General features: G+C 40.1%; 1 protein-coding gene across 4 annotated transcripts in view; it reads left to right on the forward strand.

Annotated features, from left to right (window-relative positions):
* Window positions 1-18,614, forward strand: part of LSAMP (limbic system associated membrane protein) — a 657,783-nt gene that overhangs the window by 595,409 nt on the left and 43,760 nt on the right. For all 4 annotated transcript variants that reach the window (XM_057545177.1, XM_057545178.1, XM_007181898.2 and 1 more), the window contains one exon: window positions 13,010-13,144. In XM_057545177.1, the coding sequence (XP_057401160.1) occupies window positions 13,010-13,144 (135 nt within the window). The remainder of the gene's footprint in view (window positions 1-13,009; window positions 13,145-18,614) is intronic.

Genomic DNA, 18,614 nt, shown 5'->3' on the forward strand with positions numbered 1-18,614 from the left:
AATGTGAAATATTTTGTGATAATCTTTTCCTTGCTTTGCTTTGTAATTTTACAATTGTACAGCATTCATGGTAAAAAAAAAATAGGTTAGTTTTGCTTGTCTGTAACTTGCATAGGAGAGGATTGTCTTATTTATTTCAGCCATATTACGTTTGGGAGATTGCCCATGTTGTCACGTAGAACTGTCACATTTTCTTTGCTGTCTGGTATTCTGCTATATGAATATGCCACAATCTATTTACCCTTTACACAGTGTGGGTGATTTCAGTGCTGCTATGAACATCTCTGCACATAGTAGTGGAATTGCTGGATCATAGGCACATCCTCAGCTTTAGTAGATATTGTCAAACTGTCTCCCAAAATAGTCAGTTCAGCCTACTGACTTTGAAAATTCAACTTTTTAAGGAGTTTGGCCCTTTTATGTGATATATATTTTAAATACACTTTTCATCTTATTATTTATGTATTAACTTTGTTGATGAAGGTTTTGTACTGTGGAAATTTTTTTACTTTTTATAGGTAATCAAACTAATAAATCTTTTTTTCTTCATGGCTTCTGTGTTTTATGACTTGCTTAGAAAGGTGTTCCCTTCTTCAATATTATCAAACTCTAGTCTTTTCTTCTAATACTCTTATAGTTTAACTTTTAATTTTGAATCACTTGACTTATCTGAATTTGTTTTGGTGAATAATAATTTTTTTCAAAATTGGAATAGTCTGTTGTTTCCAACACGATTCTAGCAACAATAAGAGAAAAAGATAATTCAATAGGTAGTTAATTACAGTATTGACATACAAAACTATGTTTCTTCTAAATGTGACTAATACCAGTTAGATAATGACAAAAGAACCCTATTCGCTAGAAAAAAGAAAATATAAAATATATGAGAATAAGCCTAATGCAAAATTCTCAGGACTTAGGAAGAAATTGATGGGTAAAGAAGACTTAAATGTGGTATCTTATTCTTGCATAGAAAGAACCAAGAATGTAAAGATATAGATTTAACCTATAAATCTAATATAAACCCAATAAAAGACCAAATATTTAGTTTTTGTTTGATTTAAAAGATGATTCTAAAGTTCATGTGAAAAAAATATGTGAAACCAATCAGGAAAATTCTGATAAATGACTATTCATCTCTTTCATTAAAATGTATTAAAAGCTATGGTAATTAGCATAGTAAGAGATTGGCCTAAGAATAGTCAAAAGGAATCCAAAAACAGAACAGAATCAAGAAACAAACAAGTTGTAATTAGGAGTAGCATTTAAAATCATTGAGAAAATATGATTAATAGTATTACTAGAACTAGTCCAAGTATATATGAATATAATTCCTGAAGCCTTTAATACATTTTCCGCTCATGTGAGATAAAGTCAACGCTTTCCAGAGCTGTTTAATTGTATCTATCCCTGATAAGAATGTGAGTTCCATAAGAGTTAGGAATAATATCTTTCATCTACTTCCTCTGTTTCTTGTACTTCCTGTTTAAATTACTGGCTGGCACATGGTAGCAATAGGTATTTGTCAAATGACTGTATATAAATGTACTTGGAAACCATGCTCTACTCTTCAGATCATAATCCACTTGCGTATGTATTTTTAAGTATTTAGGTCTTATTATACCAAAAATGAATATTTTGAATTGTTATTCTTATTCAGCATTCAGAGTTGCCCCGTCTCTATCCCCTTTCCTCCCTTGATGGTTAATTCCTTCTTTTTGTCTATAGTTATCTTCTTCTGTTTATAAAGACCTCAGAAAATAAATGAACAGGTAAAGAAATGAAGTGTAAAAAAATAAGTAGTTTTATTCTTCATCTATATCCAGTTGTTTAGAAGAAATCTCCACTTGCATGTCCTTTAAGCATTCAAATTCAACATATGAAAACTCATTTTATGACCCACCTCCCCACCACATAAAAATATCACCCAGTCCACAAATCAGTCAAACCAAGAATTTCGGGGTCATCCCTTTCCCTCACTTGCCACTTTAATTAGAGTTCAGTGTGTGAAAGTAGCGCCCACCCATCAGGCTAAGGCAGTCTTGTGGGCTTTCTTCATTTCAATCATTTAAACCACTGTGGTGGCCTTTTTCTCTCCCCTTGTTTTTATTTAAAAAGAAGTGGAGGAAACATCCTTACGCAGTGCTTTTTAAATGAAGTGACTTGTCAAGTCAGAGACTGTGGCAGTAATCTGAAATGCAGTAAATTTAGCAACTCTCACTTTCACTGACAGCCTGTCATGCGCTTAAAACATAAATAGCAGTGGAGACAAATCGCTGCTGTTTTCTTATTAAGCGTTGGCCCACTGGCCTCGTAACGTAGCCTTCCAGGAGTGCCTGGGCCCAGCCTGGGAGGGCGAATGCTTTCCAGAGCAGGCGCAAGCTGCCTCCCGGTCTCTCCCACTCCACCTCTCCAGTGTACCTGCAACATGGCAGCCAGGACCCTCACTCCCACTGCAATCCATCTGCTTCACAGAGAGGCTGAAAAACCCCAGCCAGGATTGACGGGTGCTGGTCCCCAAACTGAATGTTGATGGGGTAATTCCTAATTCATACACTGTGGTGGAAAAGCAAGAAGCAAATTGCCAGACTCCTTACCTGCTTAAACTATTTTATCTCTTTCTTTTTTCTTTTTTTTTTTCCATTTTCATCTTATTCACTGGGTTTTTATTTTTTTATTTTTTAATTATTTTCTTAATTGAAATATAGTTGATTTACAATGTTATGTTAATTTCTGCTCTTCAGCAAAGTGTTTCAGTTATATATATATGCTATCATTTTTACATTCTTTTCCATTATGGTTTATCACAGGATATTGAATATAGTTCCCTGTGCTCTACAGTAGGACCTTGTTGTTCATCCATTCTACATGTAATAGTTTGCATCTGCTAATGCCAAACTCTTAGTCTATCGCTCCCCTCCCCTCCCTCCCCCTTGGCAACCGCAGGTCTGTTCTCTGTGTCTGTGAGTCTGTTAAACCATTTTCTTTTCTGGCCTACCCCGATCCCTACCCCCCCACTTTTCTCTCCGTTACTTGTTTACTGAGTCTAAGCAAGAACAGTTCTCTAAACTGGATCGAAAGGTGCGTTCAGCAGTGAGGCTAGCTGAAGAGGTGAGGCTGAGATTTGGGGGTGAGCCCCACTAAGGTCACTGCCACATCAGGCCTGGGATGAAAGGACAGAGGGCCAGATGGGGTCATCACCTGCTTTGTTTTAATTACCTTTCAAAGCCTTCTCGGCAGCCACAAAATTATGCCCAGCAATCCTTGCACAGTGCAGTTGCCCTGCTGAGTTTAACACATTCACTTACAAAATGCCAATTGATTTATGTGACTCTTGAAAACAGCAACCGCTGCTCTCATCTCTCTTGATATTTAATCCTCAGCCGTGGCAGAATCGCTAATGATAGGTCGTGGAAGACCCCTACCGTTCTGATGACAATGGTGGAAGATCTTGTTTGTTGCTGCCTCTGACCAGCAACTCTAATCTCTGCCTCGCCCCCTTCTTGGGAAATAGTCGAGAAAACCATCAACACCTGCAGGAATTTTTATGTCTATTTTATTCCAAAGGAGTCTACTAGGTATTTTGGGGGTTTTTTGTCCAGTTTTACCTCTTTGCCTCTTCTTCCCCTCATCCCAGAATAATAAAAAAGAAGACAGTGATTCCTTGTTTTATGACATGATGCTACATCATACAAATGATTTGTAGTCCCTACTACAGTGGCTTGAATTACTACCAATGTATATATTCCACATTTAATCTACATTTAGCCCTAGTCTTTTGGCAGCTCCATATTTTTAAGTGCCTATGAAATGCACTCCCCGGGATATTTCAACGTGATACCAACCATGTCAAGAATGAAACTCATTATCTTCACTCCAAAATAAGCACTCTATCCTGATTTTCCGAATGGTACAAACTGCATTCAAACCCAGGAAGTCACTAGCTTTCAACCTACATGCTGTATTTAGGATACATTTCTTTATACCCAAAAAAACTCAGGTGGACTACAAGAGACCCCAGGGCAGGTGAGGGTCCAAGGATGTGCACACATTCCCTTCTCCTGCCCTCATAGACATTGCCACTCTTTCCCACTGAGTCTAGACTCTGCCTCAGCATCCTTCTCAATGTCATGCTCCAGGTAGCCACTGCCAATTAGTCAGGGTTGATGATGACTATTTGACAACCTTGAAGAACCATCTCTGCTTTCACAGCAGTTCACAGGGCAGCTTATTACAATACATGTTGGGACTCAGTGCCAAGAAACTGGCACCAAGAGTAAGTGGTGTTCATGCCGCGGAGCAACTAGGCCTGTGAGCCACAATTACTGAGCCTGCACGTCTGGAGCCTATGCTCCGCAACAAGAGAGGCCGCGATAGTGAGAGGCCCGCGCACCACAATGAAGAGTGGCCCCCGCTTGTCGCAACTGGAGAAAGCCCTCGCACAGAAACGAAGACTCAACACAGCCATAAATAAATAAAAATAAAAATAAATACCCATTTCTTAATAAAAAAAAAAAAATTCTAGGTTATGTCTTTACAGCAATATTTCTCAAAAAAAAAAAAAAAGAGTAAGTGGTGTTGATATACAAAGGACTTTAAACAAATAAAATTTCCATGGAATTCCATGCTTACACACCCTGTTTTCTCAAGAAAGGAAGTAAGGAAAGATGGAAGGAAGAAAGCTTAAAACAAATTTTTAAAAATTATTTATTTATTTATTTATTTATTTATTTTATTTATTTATTTTTGGCTGCGTTGGGTCTTCGTCGCTGTGCGCAGGCTTTCTCTAGTTGCGGTGAGCGGGGTCTACTCTTCGTTATGGTGTGCGGGCTTCTCATTGCAGTGGCTTCTCTTGTTGCAGAGCACAGGCTCTAGGCACGTGGACTTCAGTAGTTGCAGCACGCAGGCTCAGTAGTTGCAGCACGCAGGCTCAGTTGTTGCGGCACGTGGGCTCTACAGCACAGGCTCAATAGTTGTCGCGCATGGGCTTAGTTGTTCCGCGGCATGTGGGATCTTCCTGGACCAGAGATCGAACCCAGGTCCCCCACATTAGCAGTCGGATTCTAAACCACTGTGCCGCCAGGGAAGTCCCAAATTATTTTTTTTAATGTCATTTTAGGGCTTCCCTTGTGGCGCAATGGTTAAGAATCCGCCTGCCAATGCAGGGGACACGGGTTCAAGCCCTGGTCCGGGAAGATCCCACATGCCACGGAGCAACTAAGTCTGTGCACCACAACTACTGAGCCTGCGCTCTGGAGCTGGTGCTCCGCAACAAGGGAGGCCACCGCAATGAGGAGCCAGTGCACCGCAGCAAAGAGTAGCCCCCGCTCGCCTCAACTAGAGAAAAGCCCGGGTGCAGCAGCAGAGACCCAGTGCACCCAAAAATAAAAAATAAATAAATTTTTAAAAATAAATAAATAAATAAATTGCATTATACTCAGTACCTTATGGGAGCCAGAAGGCTCCACTGTGTCTTCACTGGAATGCAGAGATACTGAACATAGCAAATACAGAATCTTCACACCACCCCTCACACCCTAGCCTATGTCCTGCTGTCATATCACGCTGCTCATTTCTCCTGCATGGAGAACTCTATTTCAGGCAGGATAACCAGATTGCCACACCCTTTTACAATTTGCTGGCTCTGATTCTCTCCACTTGTGTTTTTCAACTTCCTGAAATTTCACTCCTCCCAGTAAGTCTTTCCTAATATAAGTGCATTCTACACTGTTCCTGTAGCTCCTTTGCTGTTTGTTGGCATTCATGTGCAACCGTGATTTTATGTGGCTTTTGGAGGGACCTCTATAAAAAAGTGAGTGAGTCTAAACTTTTAAATATCAGCTTTTTTTCTCATGTATTGCTTTATTTCTCTTGATGAGGAAGTTAAGTAGACAAATCTTTAAAAAGCTGAAGGGTACCTTTTTTACTTTCTTTATCTGTAACTGAGCTACACTGTTTTGGAAATTCCCCAAGTGTCCCATTCTCAACCTCACATTTATATTCAGAAGGCAGAAATAGAGCAGATTCTGAGAGCTAAGAATTCACCTAACTAGAATCTCTAATGATAAAAATAGTCATGCCTAGTTGGGAAAATGGGCTCCAAAAGTCAGCAGACCTGGTTTAAACCTCTGCTCTTCCTTAATATCATTATAAACTCAGGCAAGTTCCTTAAATGTCCTCTCTAAACCTGGACTCCTCATCTTAATGGTATTGTGAATTAAATAAGATAATGTCTGAGTCATTTAGCAAAGTACCTAGTGTGTGTTTATTAAGTGGTAGCTCCTTCCGCCCTCCCTCTGCAACATTTCTTGAGCACTCCAGCATCCAGCATCATGCTGTGCACTAGGGGTACAATGATGAGCAAAACCAGATGTGGTCCCTACAACGGAAGGTTAGCTGTCATCGATAGAGTTCCCCTTCAGAGAACTAAACATAGGGGATCTTGATTCCAAACCTAGCATCTACAAGGGCAGAACAGTTTCTCAAAACTGACACCAAGTAGGGGGTTAAGTATGAGTGCAATAACAAAATGCCATGGCCCAGGGCTGAAAAGGATGTGTGGATGGCAGCTTCCGGTTGGATGCCGAGCTCAAACTATGTCAGCTAGCTGACTTTTCGTATGTGAAAGCAAAAACACCAACCGTAATGAATTGGATCTCTCTGGATACCAGGACGTTCTTCATTTGGCCCATGTTCATTCATAGAGCCAAAGCCAGTTGTGAATCTTCCCTGGCATTGTGCTTGCCTCTGATTTCCGGGTACTAACTACACCCTTTGGGGCTACAGAAGGCATGGGGCCAATGTGCATAATCCACACCCTGTTGTGCCTTACTATTCAAATAGGGAACATTTCTACAGCAGAGTAACCAACCCCCTCCCTTCCATGTGGGCTTAAATATCTTAATAGTCAAATGCCTCTGTCTCTAGAGAATTCTCTATTCTTTCATTTCTATTCTTCTAACTCTTCCTTATAATCATCCTCATGGTGTCACTTCTCTCAGTTTTCTCCCCCTCATTCTCTTCAATACATTGCTCTCCCCTGTGTCTCCTTATTCTCCTGTGATTGCTGCTCTGACAACTGTGTCCACTGCCTACCCCTTCCTTCTTTCAATCATGGATTATTTACCACTCTTCACCCCTCCCTTGATGGGTGATGAGAGGTGGGGATGAGAAGTGGTTTCCACCCTTGGACAGAAAAGTTGTCAAACACTAAAGTGTCTGTCAGGTGGGATGTGACACCGAGAAACAAAAACTTCAAAGGATCTAGAGAGAGACATGGCTGGAAATATAAACAGAACCACATCACAAGTACTTTTTCTAGATTTCTTGTGTTTCTTTCTCTCTTCCTTTTTTTAGCATGTCTGTACAGAACGTGATGTGCAAAAAAAGTAGGGAAAGCAAAAACAGGAACAGGTGAGTATGTCCTTAGGATAAAAAAAAAAAAAGAACAAAAACATAAAATGTACTGTAAGAACAGAAACTTGTTATGGTATTTGAAGTTAGCATAGGAAACTTCAAATGGCATCATTGATTTGCGATCCTTTTTTCTTTTATTTTTAGAGATAGAAGTTCATAGCTGGCTTTTTCTCACCCTCTTCACCCGCCTTTCCGACCACAGGTTCACACAAACACACACATACATACATATATACCCTACAAGACAAGCGCCACTTCTTTGCTTTTCATTCATCTGTATATGTGTTCGTATTTATAGCCAATGTGTTTACAGTCACTTATAAAATATTCAAATTTAGGTGAATAAAGGGAATGTCAACCCTGTTTAAAACCCATGTTCTCTTCTGTAAAAGGATGATCTACAAAGACGTTATAAGACTCTTCTCAGAATAGTGGAGAAAAAAATGCTTCATCCATTTCCTAATATATAAGAACCCTTGGAATTCTACTTTAAAGTCATAAAACACTCAAATTTAACAAGTTTTCTAAATTTCATTTCCTGTATCTCAGATAAAGGAAAAGAAAGACAGATATCATAATGATTATTAGGGTAGCAGTCTCTTTTTTTTTTAATTCCAAATAGGGTATTGGATGTCATACTTTCTCCCATTCTCGCCTTCTTCCTCTCTCTCTCCCCATGGCCCCCCCCCAACTACACGCATACATACAAACAGCTATTTATTTACATATAACCATTCACTCTAACTTTTAGGAAACAGCATGTCAATTCACTAACACCCAAATATTTGCTCACTAAACACAGCAGGCTTATTCTTGAAAATTCTCCTGGGTATGACATCCAGGAGAATTTTCAAGAATAAGCCTGCTGTGTTTAGTGAGCAAATATTTGGGTGTTAGTGAATTGACATGCTGTTTCCTAAAAGTTAGAGTGAATGGTTATATGTAAATAAATAGCTGTTTGTATGTATGCGTGTAGTTGGGGGGGGGGCCATGGGGAGAGAGAGAGGAAGAAGGCGAGAATGGGAGAAAGAGAGAGAGAGACGCGAAGGAAAGGTATTTCATTTCAAATGGCTGCTTGCTTCCAGATGCCTAGTTAGCCTTGGAAATCTAAATAAATCAACATCTTGGATGTGAATTCTACAGGTTTCATCAAAGCACGGTCCTCTGAAGTCACTGTTCTCAGAAGGTGGCACCTGGCATACTTTAATTGGCATTATTCCTGGCTGATTTGCCTCTACATCAGGGAACACAGAAGAGAACACTTTCCTCTTGCCACTAGCTCGAGGCCCTTCTTTCTGACTTATGAAGAAATATTAAAAGAACTAATATGTAGAACTTGAGTAAACGGTGGCTAAGAGGCGATATGTTAATTAGGTGAAGAGTTTGAAACGTGCATACACTGAAGAGGATGAGAAATTATTTAGCCTGGTAGCTGAATATTGCCAGGAGACACAAAAGCACAGTAAGCAAAGGGAGATTTATACTAAACACTAGATCCCAGAATAAATATAACACTCGGCGACGTGAGCAAGCTTGTGGAAACAGGTTGAGATGTTTAAAATACCAAAATATTGAAATTTGCATTTCAGGTAAACATTTAAACAAGGGCAGAAAATAACAGATAGGAACAAGAGAAGGGCCCACGTTAGCCATACAGCTTTATGCCACCAGAGAATTTACCAACAGGTTGAATGTCAGATTCTGGCCTAAGAGTCTTCTCTTGAGAGAGTATAGGGAGATGGTGACAGGAGGCCTGGGTTGAGAACAGCTAGTCAGAGGGAACTGAAAGAATGGAGAACAGGTACCCTGATGTGAACAGATACATGGGGGCCAAGGGAGAGGAGCAAGAGGACCTGAATGCATTTTAAAATTCTGCGACTCAAGATTAACGTGGTGTATTCCATGCCTTGAAACAAGAAACTGCAGTTGATCAGATGAAAGGAATGGCATTGTGCGCATTTCCACCTGGGGCTCTGCTGGTGTCTGTACACCTTTTCCTGAAATAATAAATCTGCATAGCAGATACATTCTCAAGACATGGCCAGAGATAGCCCGCCCAGCATTTCCACAGCAGAGTACTCAGCACACCCATCCTTCCCCAGTAAAAGGGTATTTCGTTAGGATCATTAAAAGGGAGTGGATTTATACGCCAGCTTCTATTACAGAAAGAACAGAAGGTACAGAAAGTACCTTTCAATACTTGGTTCTCTTAAGCTAGATGATGTGTTGAATCTGATTCTAGTTTTTGCTTGTGTTTCTTAATTCAGTTCAGCTAACTCAACAAACATTTGTTGAGTAATGAATCTGTGCCAAACCCTGTGCTGTGCACGGGGATGTTGCAAGACACAGCCCCCCGAGGAATTTATAGTCTGGTTCTTTGACTTTCTAGCAACACAAAAGTGTCCCTTTCCTCTCAAATCACTGTGGATTACTGAGAAATGCTCAAGTGAACCAGGAGAGATAATGTGTTGTGAGTAAAGTCTCTTGTGGGTGCAAGAAAAATAGACTAGCTTCTTGACACTTCTGCCAGGATAAGAGTTTCAAATGAAGGGTCCAAGAGATAAAGGAAGAATGACAAGGACCCAGAGGTATTGTTTAATATTTTAAATTTTTGTCAAGATTGTTGGATGAGGGAAGACCGTCTAGTTTCTTTTACCTATATTTGGTTTGCATCTTGAAACTCCCCTGCTTTAGTGAACCAACTGTGCATATTGTATGCTGGAGATAGAGGTGGCCATCAGAGTGCAGGAGAGCTAGGATGGGAGAAACAAAAATGATCTTTCTGCCTTATGGGTGAGACATTTAATGGAAAACTCCCCCTTCATCCCCATGTAGTATCAGGGTAAATTCTTCCTAGAGACATGAGATTGAAAATTCATCCCACGAAGATTTGTTTTATTATCTGCTTATTGGGAAAAAATGGGACGATGAATACCTACATTGGTATTCATGTAAGAATCCGAGGTCCCAAACCCAATAAATATTACTTTATTTTCTCTAGTTCATCTTAATGTCTACTCTCACAGGTGCCAGCTTCCCAAATGGGTAGGTCCTTGGTCGTTGCTAAAAATCATTATTCCCATGCCTGGAACTGGTTTATACCTTTCAGAAATTCAAAATGCAAGGTAGGGATCCATTACCCAGCATTTCTAGGTATTTCATGGGAAGTGAAAAGAATTCAGTGTTATTAGCCATCTCTAAGAAGACTATCCTCCTTCTCCCTTTCTTCTACTAACAACGCTGTACCTACCTAGGAATAAAGCTGATGGATGCAGGAGCAAGGCAGGGCAGAAACCCTAAACCATTCTGAACTCATCTTTTACTCTTATTTCATCATAATCCACCATTATTCTCAAAATCAATAATGCTGTCTTACTGTAAATCCCACCTTTGCACTCCAGATTTTTAACGAGCTTTATCCTATTTTGGCCTGCAGTTGTCAATGTTGCCATTTGTCTTCAGGGTATTTATATTTAACTAGAAAATTCTTAGCATCACTTAGTTGGCATGACAGTCAGTTCATAGTTGCAAGTATGCTGGAAAGACCTTTTTTACTCCTCCAAGTCCAAATTCTTCCCAGCTAACCCAGTGAAGTGGGCTATTACCCTTTCTAAGATTTCTGTTTTCTTTCCTACCACATTCTACTTCTGTGGCATGAGTAGTTAGGTCTGACTACTCGCATGAGTGTGGAGAAGAAAAAAGGTGAAAACACAGGCAGGAAATAAGATGGCCTATTATAAATAATATGCAACTATACACTTACAGAATAATTCTAAAAAGTTTTCAGTAGAAGCATGTGCTAGATAATGTGCAGGACTCCAAACCAAATAATTATAACTATGCCTTTTTGTTGTTGGGATTTCAGAGTTTCCTCAAACTAGTGTTAGTGACAATTAACCGAAGACTTGAAGCTTGGAGTATTCCTGACAGTTGCGTCACAGAATGTTATCGAAGAGGCCCTAGGTTCTGTTGGGAGCCTAGTTAACAGGCTGAGCTGACGTATTTAGGCAGTGAACTTGTCTCTGTGCTGGCTGGCTGTTATGTTGATTTGGCCATCAGGCAATTTCCAGAAAAGGAAAACAGCTTGTGGCATGCGAACAGAGCTATTAATTGGTACCATTTAGTGTAGGAGGACCAGGAGCAAGTTTTCTTCATGGTGGCAGGACTGTGTTTAGCACCCTTCCAGCTGCTCTGTCCTAACCCAACAGCAGTGGGGTTTGTAACTTGAGGGTGAGGGAAGTTGAATTTAGCTGATGTCTATAGGCCTTTCTGGCCAAGCTCTTCCCTGTTCAGTCCCCTTTCCTCTTCACTTTCTCTTTCCCCTTTTTCTCCCCCCGACTCTCCACCTCCATGCCTCCATTTCCTCCCTCCCTCTCTCTCTCCAGAAATAAAGTCTTTTAATCAGGGGAATTAAACAAGCCTGCCTATCTTGACATTTCTTTATGAAAATGGAGACATTTTTGTGCAACTTTCTAAAAAGGGCCTCCAGACCCCTAATCCCAAGTGGTTAAGCCAATCATATTTAGCTTCCTAGCCCTCCACTCCCACGTGACAAAATGCGCCATCAGCAACACAATCTCTTGGATCCGGTCCAAGGCCTGAAAGTCTCATTGATGATGTAGTTTGACACTGAACAAAGAAACCATAACTATAAGACAGGGTTTCGAACATAACCTTCGTGAACAGAATTCCACATAATCTAGGGGAGAAGAGTGACAGTTTCTCGAAGGGAAGCCACGTGTCCTAATAACAACTTTGGTTGAAAGAGTGCTTTGAAGCATGGTCTAATCGATGATTCAGCACTTCAATGGCTGCCCTTCTGAGCCCTTTACAACTTGCATGCCCCTCGCCGCGACTCCCACTTTGCTCTAAACCTTTAGCCAGTGACTGATGAGCGTGATGTATAAACACTCCAGCTTCTTTTTTTTTTTTTAATTTTATTTATTTATTTATGGCTGTGTTAGGTCTTCGTTTCTGTGCAAGTGCTTTCTCCAGCTGCGGCAAGTGGGGGCCACTCTTCATCGCGGTGCGCGGGCCTCTCACTATCGCGGCCTCTCTTGTTGCGGAGCACAGGCTCCAGACGCGCAGGCTCAGTAATTGTGGCTCACGGGCCTAGTTGCTCCGCAGCATGTGGGATCTTCCCAGACCAGGGCTCGAACCCGTGTCGCCTGCATCGGCAGGCAGATTCTCAACCACTGCGCCACCAGGGAAGCCCAACACTCCAGCTTCTTGATTCTTGGTCAGCACAACTTCGAAGTGGGACCTGTGCTGTGCCCAGAGCTCCCTGAGGGATTGAGCTGAGTTGCCATCTGTGGGATGAGACCTGGTGTTGCACCCCAGCTTGGCTCCTTTCTCTGCCAGATCCCATTTTCCCACTCCCCTACCAGTTTTTCCTGAGAACATTTCCTTCCTTAATCATTTTCAAATGACTTTTTGTCTTGGAGTCTGCTTCTATAGAACCTGACCTCAGACAAAGAACATTGTCAAATTATTGAAAAGCCATGTGGATTTATTGCTTCTAAAAAGAAAAAAAGAGGTGATCTCCTGCATATTTTAAACTTAAAAAAAAATCATGCAAACCTCTGTTTTACAGGAAGAGAATTTGAAGGAGAAGAAGAATATCTGGAGATCCTCGGCATCACCAGGGAGCAGTCAGGCAAATATGAGTGCAAAGCTGCCAATGAGGTCTCCTCGGCAGATGTCAAACAAGTCAAGGTCACTGTGAACTGTGAGTATGGCAGGGGCCAGCAGGTGCCACGTGCCCAGGGCCCACCTCCACCTCCAGCGAGCTCTAAAGAGCCTATATCAAAAGAACATTGCATTTCAAGCAGATGCTTCTCTAGTCAGGGATGCACATTTGTACACTGGACATATCCAAGGGCAGGACTTGGCCTTTGAATTTCATAAATCAACTGTACCAACTCTAAATATAACCCATAATGCATTTAACAATACACTCTGTCTTTTACTCAGACTACAGAATTAAGAAAACATGATCAGACACCACAAGCACTTTAGGCAATCACTCTTCTAGTCTTTGTGGAGACCAAGGTCATATCACTTTGGAAAAAACAACAATTCATAACTGCTTTAACTGGAATTTCCACCTTAATGTATTGTTTGTCAGAAGAGAATAATTCAAGACCATATTTTATCCTCTGCTATTGAACTAATTGGCCTTGGGAACAAATTTAAGCCACTGTGGTCAGATACCACGTGTCCCCAGTGGCTACGAGGGATACCTGATAAGTTAATATTGGTTATCTATTTGTCCCAAAGTATGGGCATTAGAAAGGAAGATTTCACTAAGATACATAGTTAAGTGGGCAAACTTTGAACTTCTCAGATGAAAGGATCCTTAGATGTAGTTCAAAAGGATGGGGGGCGGGGGCGGATCCATATGATGTGTGTCACCCAGCAAAGGAATAAAGAGAATTCATTTACCCTGTTCAGTGAGGAGTGACTGTCCGCATCATTCAAATTCAAGTTCCACATCACATAATTGTGGCTAGTGACAGGGATAAAAGGATGTCCTGACAGTTCTTCCTTCCTGTGTGTTTAACACAAATACACACACAAATACACACTCCACACATATACATATACACACGCATGCACATGTAACATACATACACACATGCACAAAGGCACACAGACACACATGCACATACATCTTAACCCATATTTGAAAATATGCTTTGGATGGTGGTAAGTTACTTTCCGTTATCTTAAACCTTCCATGCAGTTACACTGTGTGCCAGTGATACCGTATAAAGTCCTTAGCAAGGTAGATATAATTGACTGCACTTTAAAGTTTGAAACACTAGAGCCCTAGGAGGTATAATTGCCTTTCCAAAGTGACACAGAAAGCAAGAGTAAGAAAAGGGATGCAGACTCCAGCCTGTTTGATTCTAAAGCCCATGCCCTCAGGAGAAACAGAAAGAGAAGTTTTCAATTCTTAGTACCTACTATGTGCAGCACAGATTAAGGGATTTACATTTGTCATTTAATCCTCACAGTAAACTCATGACATCATCTTTAGTCTGACTTTAAAAATTTGGAAACTGAGGCACAAAGAGCTGAGGAAACTTGCCTTAAGTGACCTGGTCAATGCTGGACTGCACTATTTGCTGTGGCCTTGCTCCAGCCTGGCAGCCTTCTGAAACAGAAAGCGAAATCCCCTTCACACCCGACCTAGAAGAATCTAACAGATAGGATTCTGCTGTAGCATTTATGGCACTCATTTCCAAGAACAAGGGGATGCATTTGATGAGATCCGAAGTGCTTTTATCCTGAAGTGCGATTTTTTAAGTAATAGAGTTTTGAAATGCCGGTATTACTATTCTTTTCCAGTTCTGGGTGTGTTTCAAAGACACGTTAATGATCCCAGTGTTATAAAATGCTTTAGGACCTTTTTTTCACATGAAAGGCAATTTCTCTCGGTGTTTATATAAGTTTATAATGAGGTTAGTTAGCTTTTTTTATATATACACAGCCATGCCATCATGTACCACCTCTTCTCTGACTTTCGGAGTTAAGATTTTATTTTCTCTTAATCGACCTTAATCTTCATTAGATTTCTGAAAGTCCAATCATGGAGTACATAGAAAATATTCATGCTTCCATTGTGTGAAACATCAAAGCGGTCTGTGTTGCAGATGGTTCCCAAGATCAAAGCCAGCCGCCTGGGTCCTATTATTATTAGCACAGTTATTCTGACATTGCTCCTTCTTGACTGTCCCCAAAGTGTAACTTAGAACAGAAGAAAATACTGATAATTTTCAAGAAAAGCCTTTTATAAAAATGTGAGCTTTTCCTAGCGATGAGTGAACCACAGAAGAATACGGACAGAGAGACTCAAGATTCTAAAACGACATGTCATAACAAATTACATAGAAAACTATAATGAGCTTAGTCAGCCAGTCTGTCCTAACCAGCAGCATCTAGCACATATCTGACCTTGTAAGAATTGCTCAGTAAATGTTTACTGAATGAATAGGTGAAAAACTAACAGATAAACTCTGCTCTTGTAACATTTCTCCAAACTTTGCAAATTGATATATGCCACAAATCAGGAAGCATGTTCTAAATCAATGTCCTTTGGAATCACCTTTTTATCAACACTTCATAAGCTTTGTTTTTATTATATTAAAACAACTAGCCATTGCACCTGTTGTCCTATTCAAACAATTCACCCTACTTAAATGTAGTTGTATTAAGTAGATGAAGTCTCCAAGATTAAATTATAGAACCAGGTCTGGCTAGCAAAGCTCATGCAAACTGAGAAATTTCCAGTTTGTCACTTCATATAAGCCTGCCTACTATGAAAATGCCCCATTATTTAAGCTGATTCCTCTTCCTTTTCAAGACACAAGGTTTGGAATTAGGTCAGGGGATCAGGATGGCTAAGATAATTAATGGCTGAATAGATTATCATAATGGAACAGATCCACAATACCACTAAAAAAAAAAAAAAAAAAAATCCCAGTGCTGGTAATTTTCTCCTGCTAACATCTCATTGATTCATTTACTCATTTGCCAACAGATATTTGTCCCAGGGCATTGAGAAGCTAGAGCAGTAAACAAGAGAGACAGAACAGTTCTTCCTGTTTAGCTCACAAGCTGGATTCTACAGTCTCTCCTTTTTATTTCTCTTGGGTAATCCTTCTCCACAGTTGGTCTACAGCACTGTGCATAGCCATTTGACATGAAAAATCTATTTTCTAAAGTGGTAGGATGTCCTGGAGCCTACAGAAGCTAAATTATTGACCCGAAATCTCTTCAACTAAATAATCTTAGTCAAATTTTGTACAATAGGCAGGACTTCTGTTTTCTTGTATCTTACAGGATAGTTGCTAATTTCTTCCAGATTCCAGCCCTAGGGACAAGTGTCCTTTCATTTACAGGTTCTAGGTGTAATCCCTCAGTTTCAGTTCTCACAGTGCATTAAAAGTAGCTACTTCTGGATTTGTCTCATTCTAGTGCCCAGTATCCCAAGGATAATGTCTAGTGCATAGTAAGTGTTCAGTTAGTGAGGACTTATTTTTATTTGGACTCTTCTTATACTGGACGCTTTTCCTATTCCTGGAGAAATTCTTCTCAAAAGCTGCCCCCAGCTCTCAAGCCTGCCCCCAAACCCCACTGACCAGCTAATATTCCTGCCTTCAGCTTTCCCACAGCTCTCTCTCCAACTAGGTTCACATTGTCATGCTTTATTACTTTTTTTTCCTCTTCTCATCTCCCTTTCAACTCAGCTCTGCCTCCACCCTGGTGTCCAGAGCTAACCAACCCAACATATATGCTGGGGGACATGGGACTCTGGCATTTCTAAAGCTTGCCCTTACATTTGATAGCCATTTATTTAGAGGAAGCAGAGGTTACCTACCATAGATTCCACAGTTGGGACTGGAAACATCCGTCGTCTCCAGATAATATAACTGTATTTTAACTGGACTCTTCAATACTTTGATTCCAAAATCACCTAAAATCACCTTGAGGAAAATAACGGCTCAGTATGGAACCAAACTGGCTACGTTCTCTAACTATTCATGACTATACCTCTCCATTCTCCATGCCAACCTTTAGTTTACTCTTACATCTTTATTGATGATATCAATAAAGATACATGCTAATGTTTATGAATCTATTATGGGATCATCAGAGGAACTATTCAATAAGAATCCAGAGTACTGCGATTTTCTACTATAACTTTGCAATGTGTACAAGAACCATCATTTTCTGAGTATCTCCAGGGTACCAAAACTCTATTGGAAATTGTGTATGATTCACCGTAATCATCACACCAACAGTGGCCAACCAAGGAAAGAGGCATATGGGGCCCGGCCTGCCCCAGTAGGAGGAGTATTTACTTTATCACTGACATTGTTTGGTATGTTTAGTTTAGTATTGCTGGTACATGGTGATTTTTTTTAAAAAGACAACTTTTAGTTAGTTTTATTATTGTTTTTAAATTCTCTGGATACAATGCCATTCTTATTGCCTGTGTTCTTTGCCTCCACCCCGTCGGTCCACCATCACACACTAACCCAGGAGATAATCAAATCATCTCCGTGCAGAGGACAAAAACAAAGCTCAGAGAATGTAAGCATTCTCTGCCACAAAATCAGAGAACCTGTGAGTGGTAGAGTTGAAACTCTGCCCAGGTCTAATTCCAAAGCCCTCTTTCCTTCCAAGATACCGTGTGAGTAATAGTAATAAAAATAATAAATGTAATCACTTCAGGTGTTAAATGTGCTCTGATATATGAGATTTCATTTGATCTTTACATCAAACCTGTGAGACAGGTAAGCAGGCCATATCACCTACATTCAAAGGTGAGGGACTCCAAGAAGTTAACATGTTGCCTTCAAGAGGTGACAACCTAAGTTGCACAGGCAGAAATTGAGCCCACATCTCCTGATTTCTAATGTGGATTCATATCCACTATTTCAGTGCATGTTGTGCCGTTTTGGGTACCTTTTAATAGCAGAAATACGTAACATTTGCCTTTTAAGCTACCAGCATACTCCCCTAAATGTTGTTTTTCCTTATTAGGAATTAATTTCTCTCTAAAGGAACTCACTCAAATGGAAACACAGGGAGATTCAGAGCATGGGCTTCAGAACATGTGTTCCAATATAGACTCCGTCAAATGTTGGCTATGTGAATTTGCACAATTTACTAACCCTCTGCAAATCTGTCTTCTCATTCATAATATGGGGTTAATAATCCTTGCTTCCTAGGGCTACCGTTTGGATGAAAAGAATAAATAAAGCCTAGTAGAGTGCTGACACATGGTAAATGTCTATATATTGAATCTTTTATTAAGAATTTTTTCCTTTATACTATTATTCCAAACATTAGGAAGATTAAATGAATGATATTCTGTTTGCTAGGCCACTGTCATTGTTATCCTATTCATTCTAATTGAAAGAGTCTTATTACTGGTGATATAAGAAGAAAGCCCTTAATATTTTCAGAACCCAGAATTTTAAAGTAATAAGAACTAGAAGGGTCCTCTGACAATTGTAAGCTATTGCAAAGTCACGTAAAGAATAACAATGGACCTCTGTGCAGCATTTTTATTAAGCCACATTTTAATTATAACCATATTTTGAGCAAGGACATCTATTATTTTAACTCTACTAGGCATGCCACAATGCGATTTGTAATAACTTTTCTTAGCCTCACCTATGCAG

Source organism: Balaenoptera acutorostrata, chromosome 4 (genome assembly GCF_949987535.1).
Source record: "Balaenoptera acutorostrata chromosome 4, mBalAcu1.1, whole genome shotgun sequence".
NCBI classification, from domain to species: domain Eukaryota; kingdom Metazoa; phylum Chordata; class Mammalia; order Artiodactyla; family Balaenopteridae; genus Balaenoptera; species Balaenoptera acutorostrata.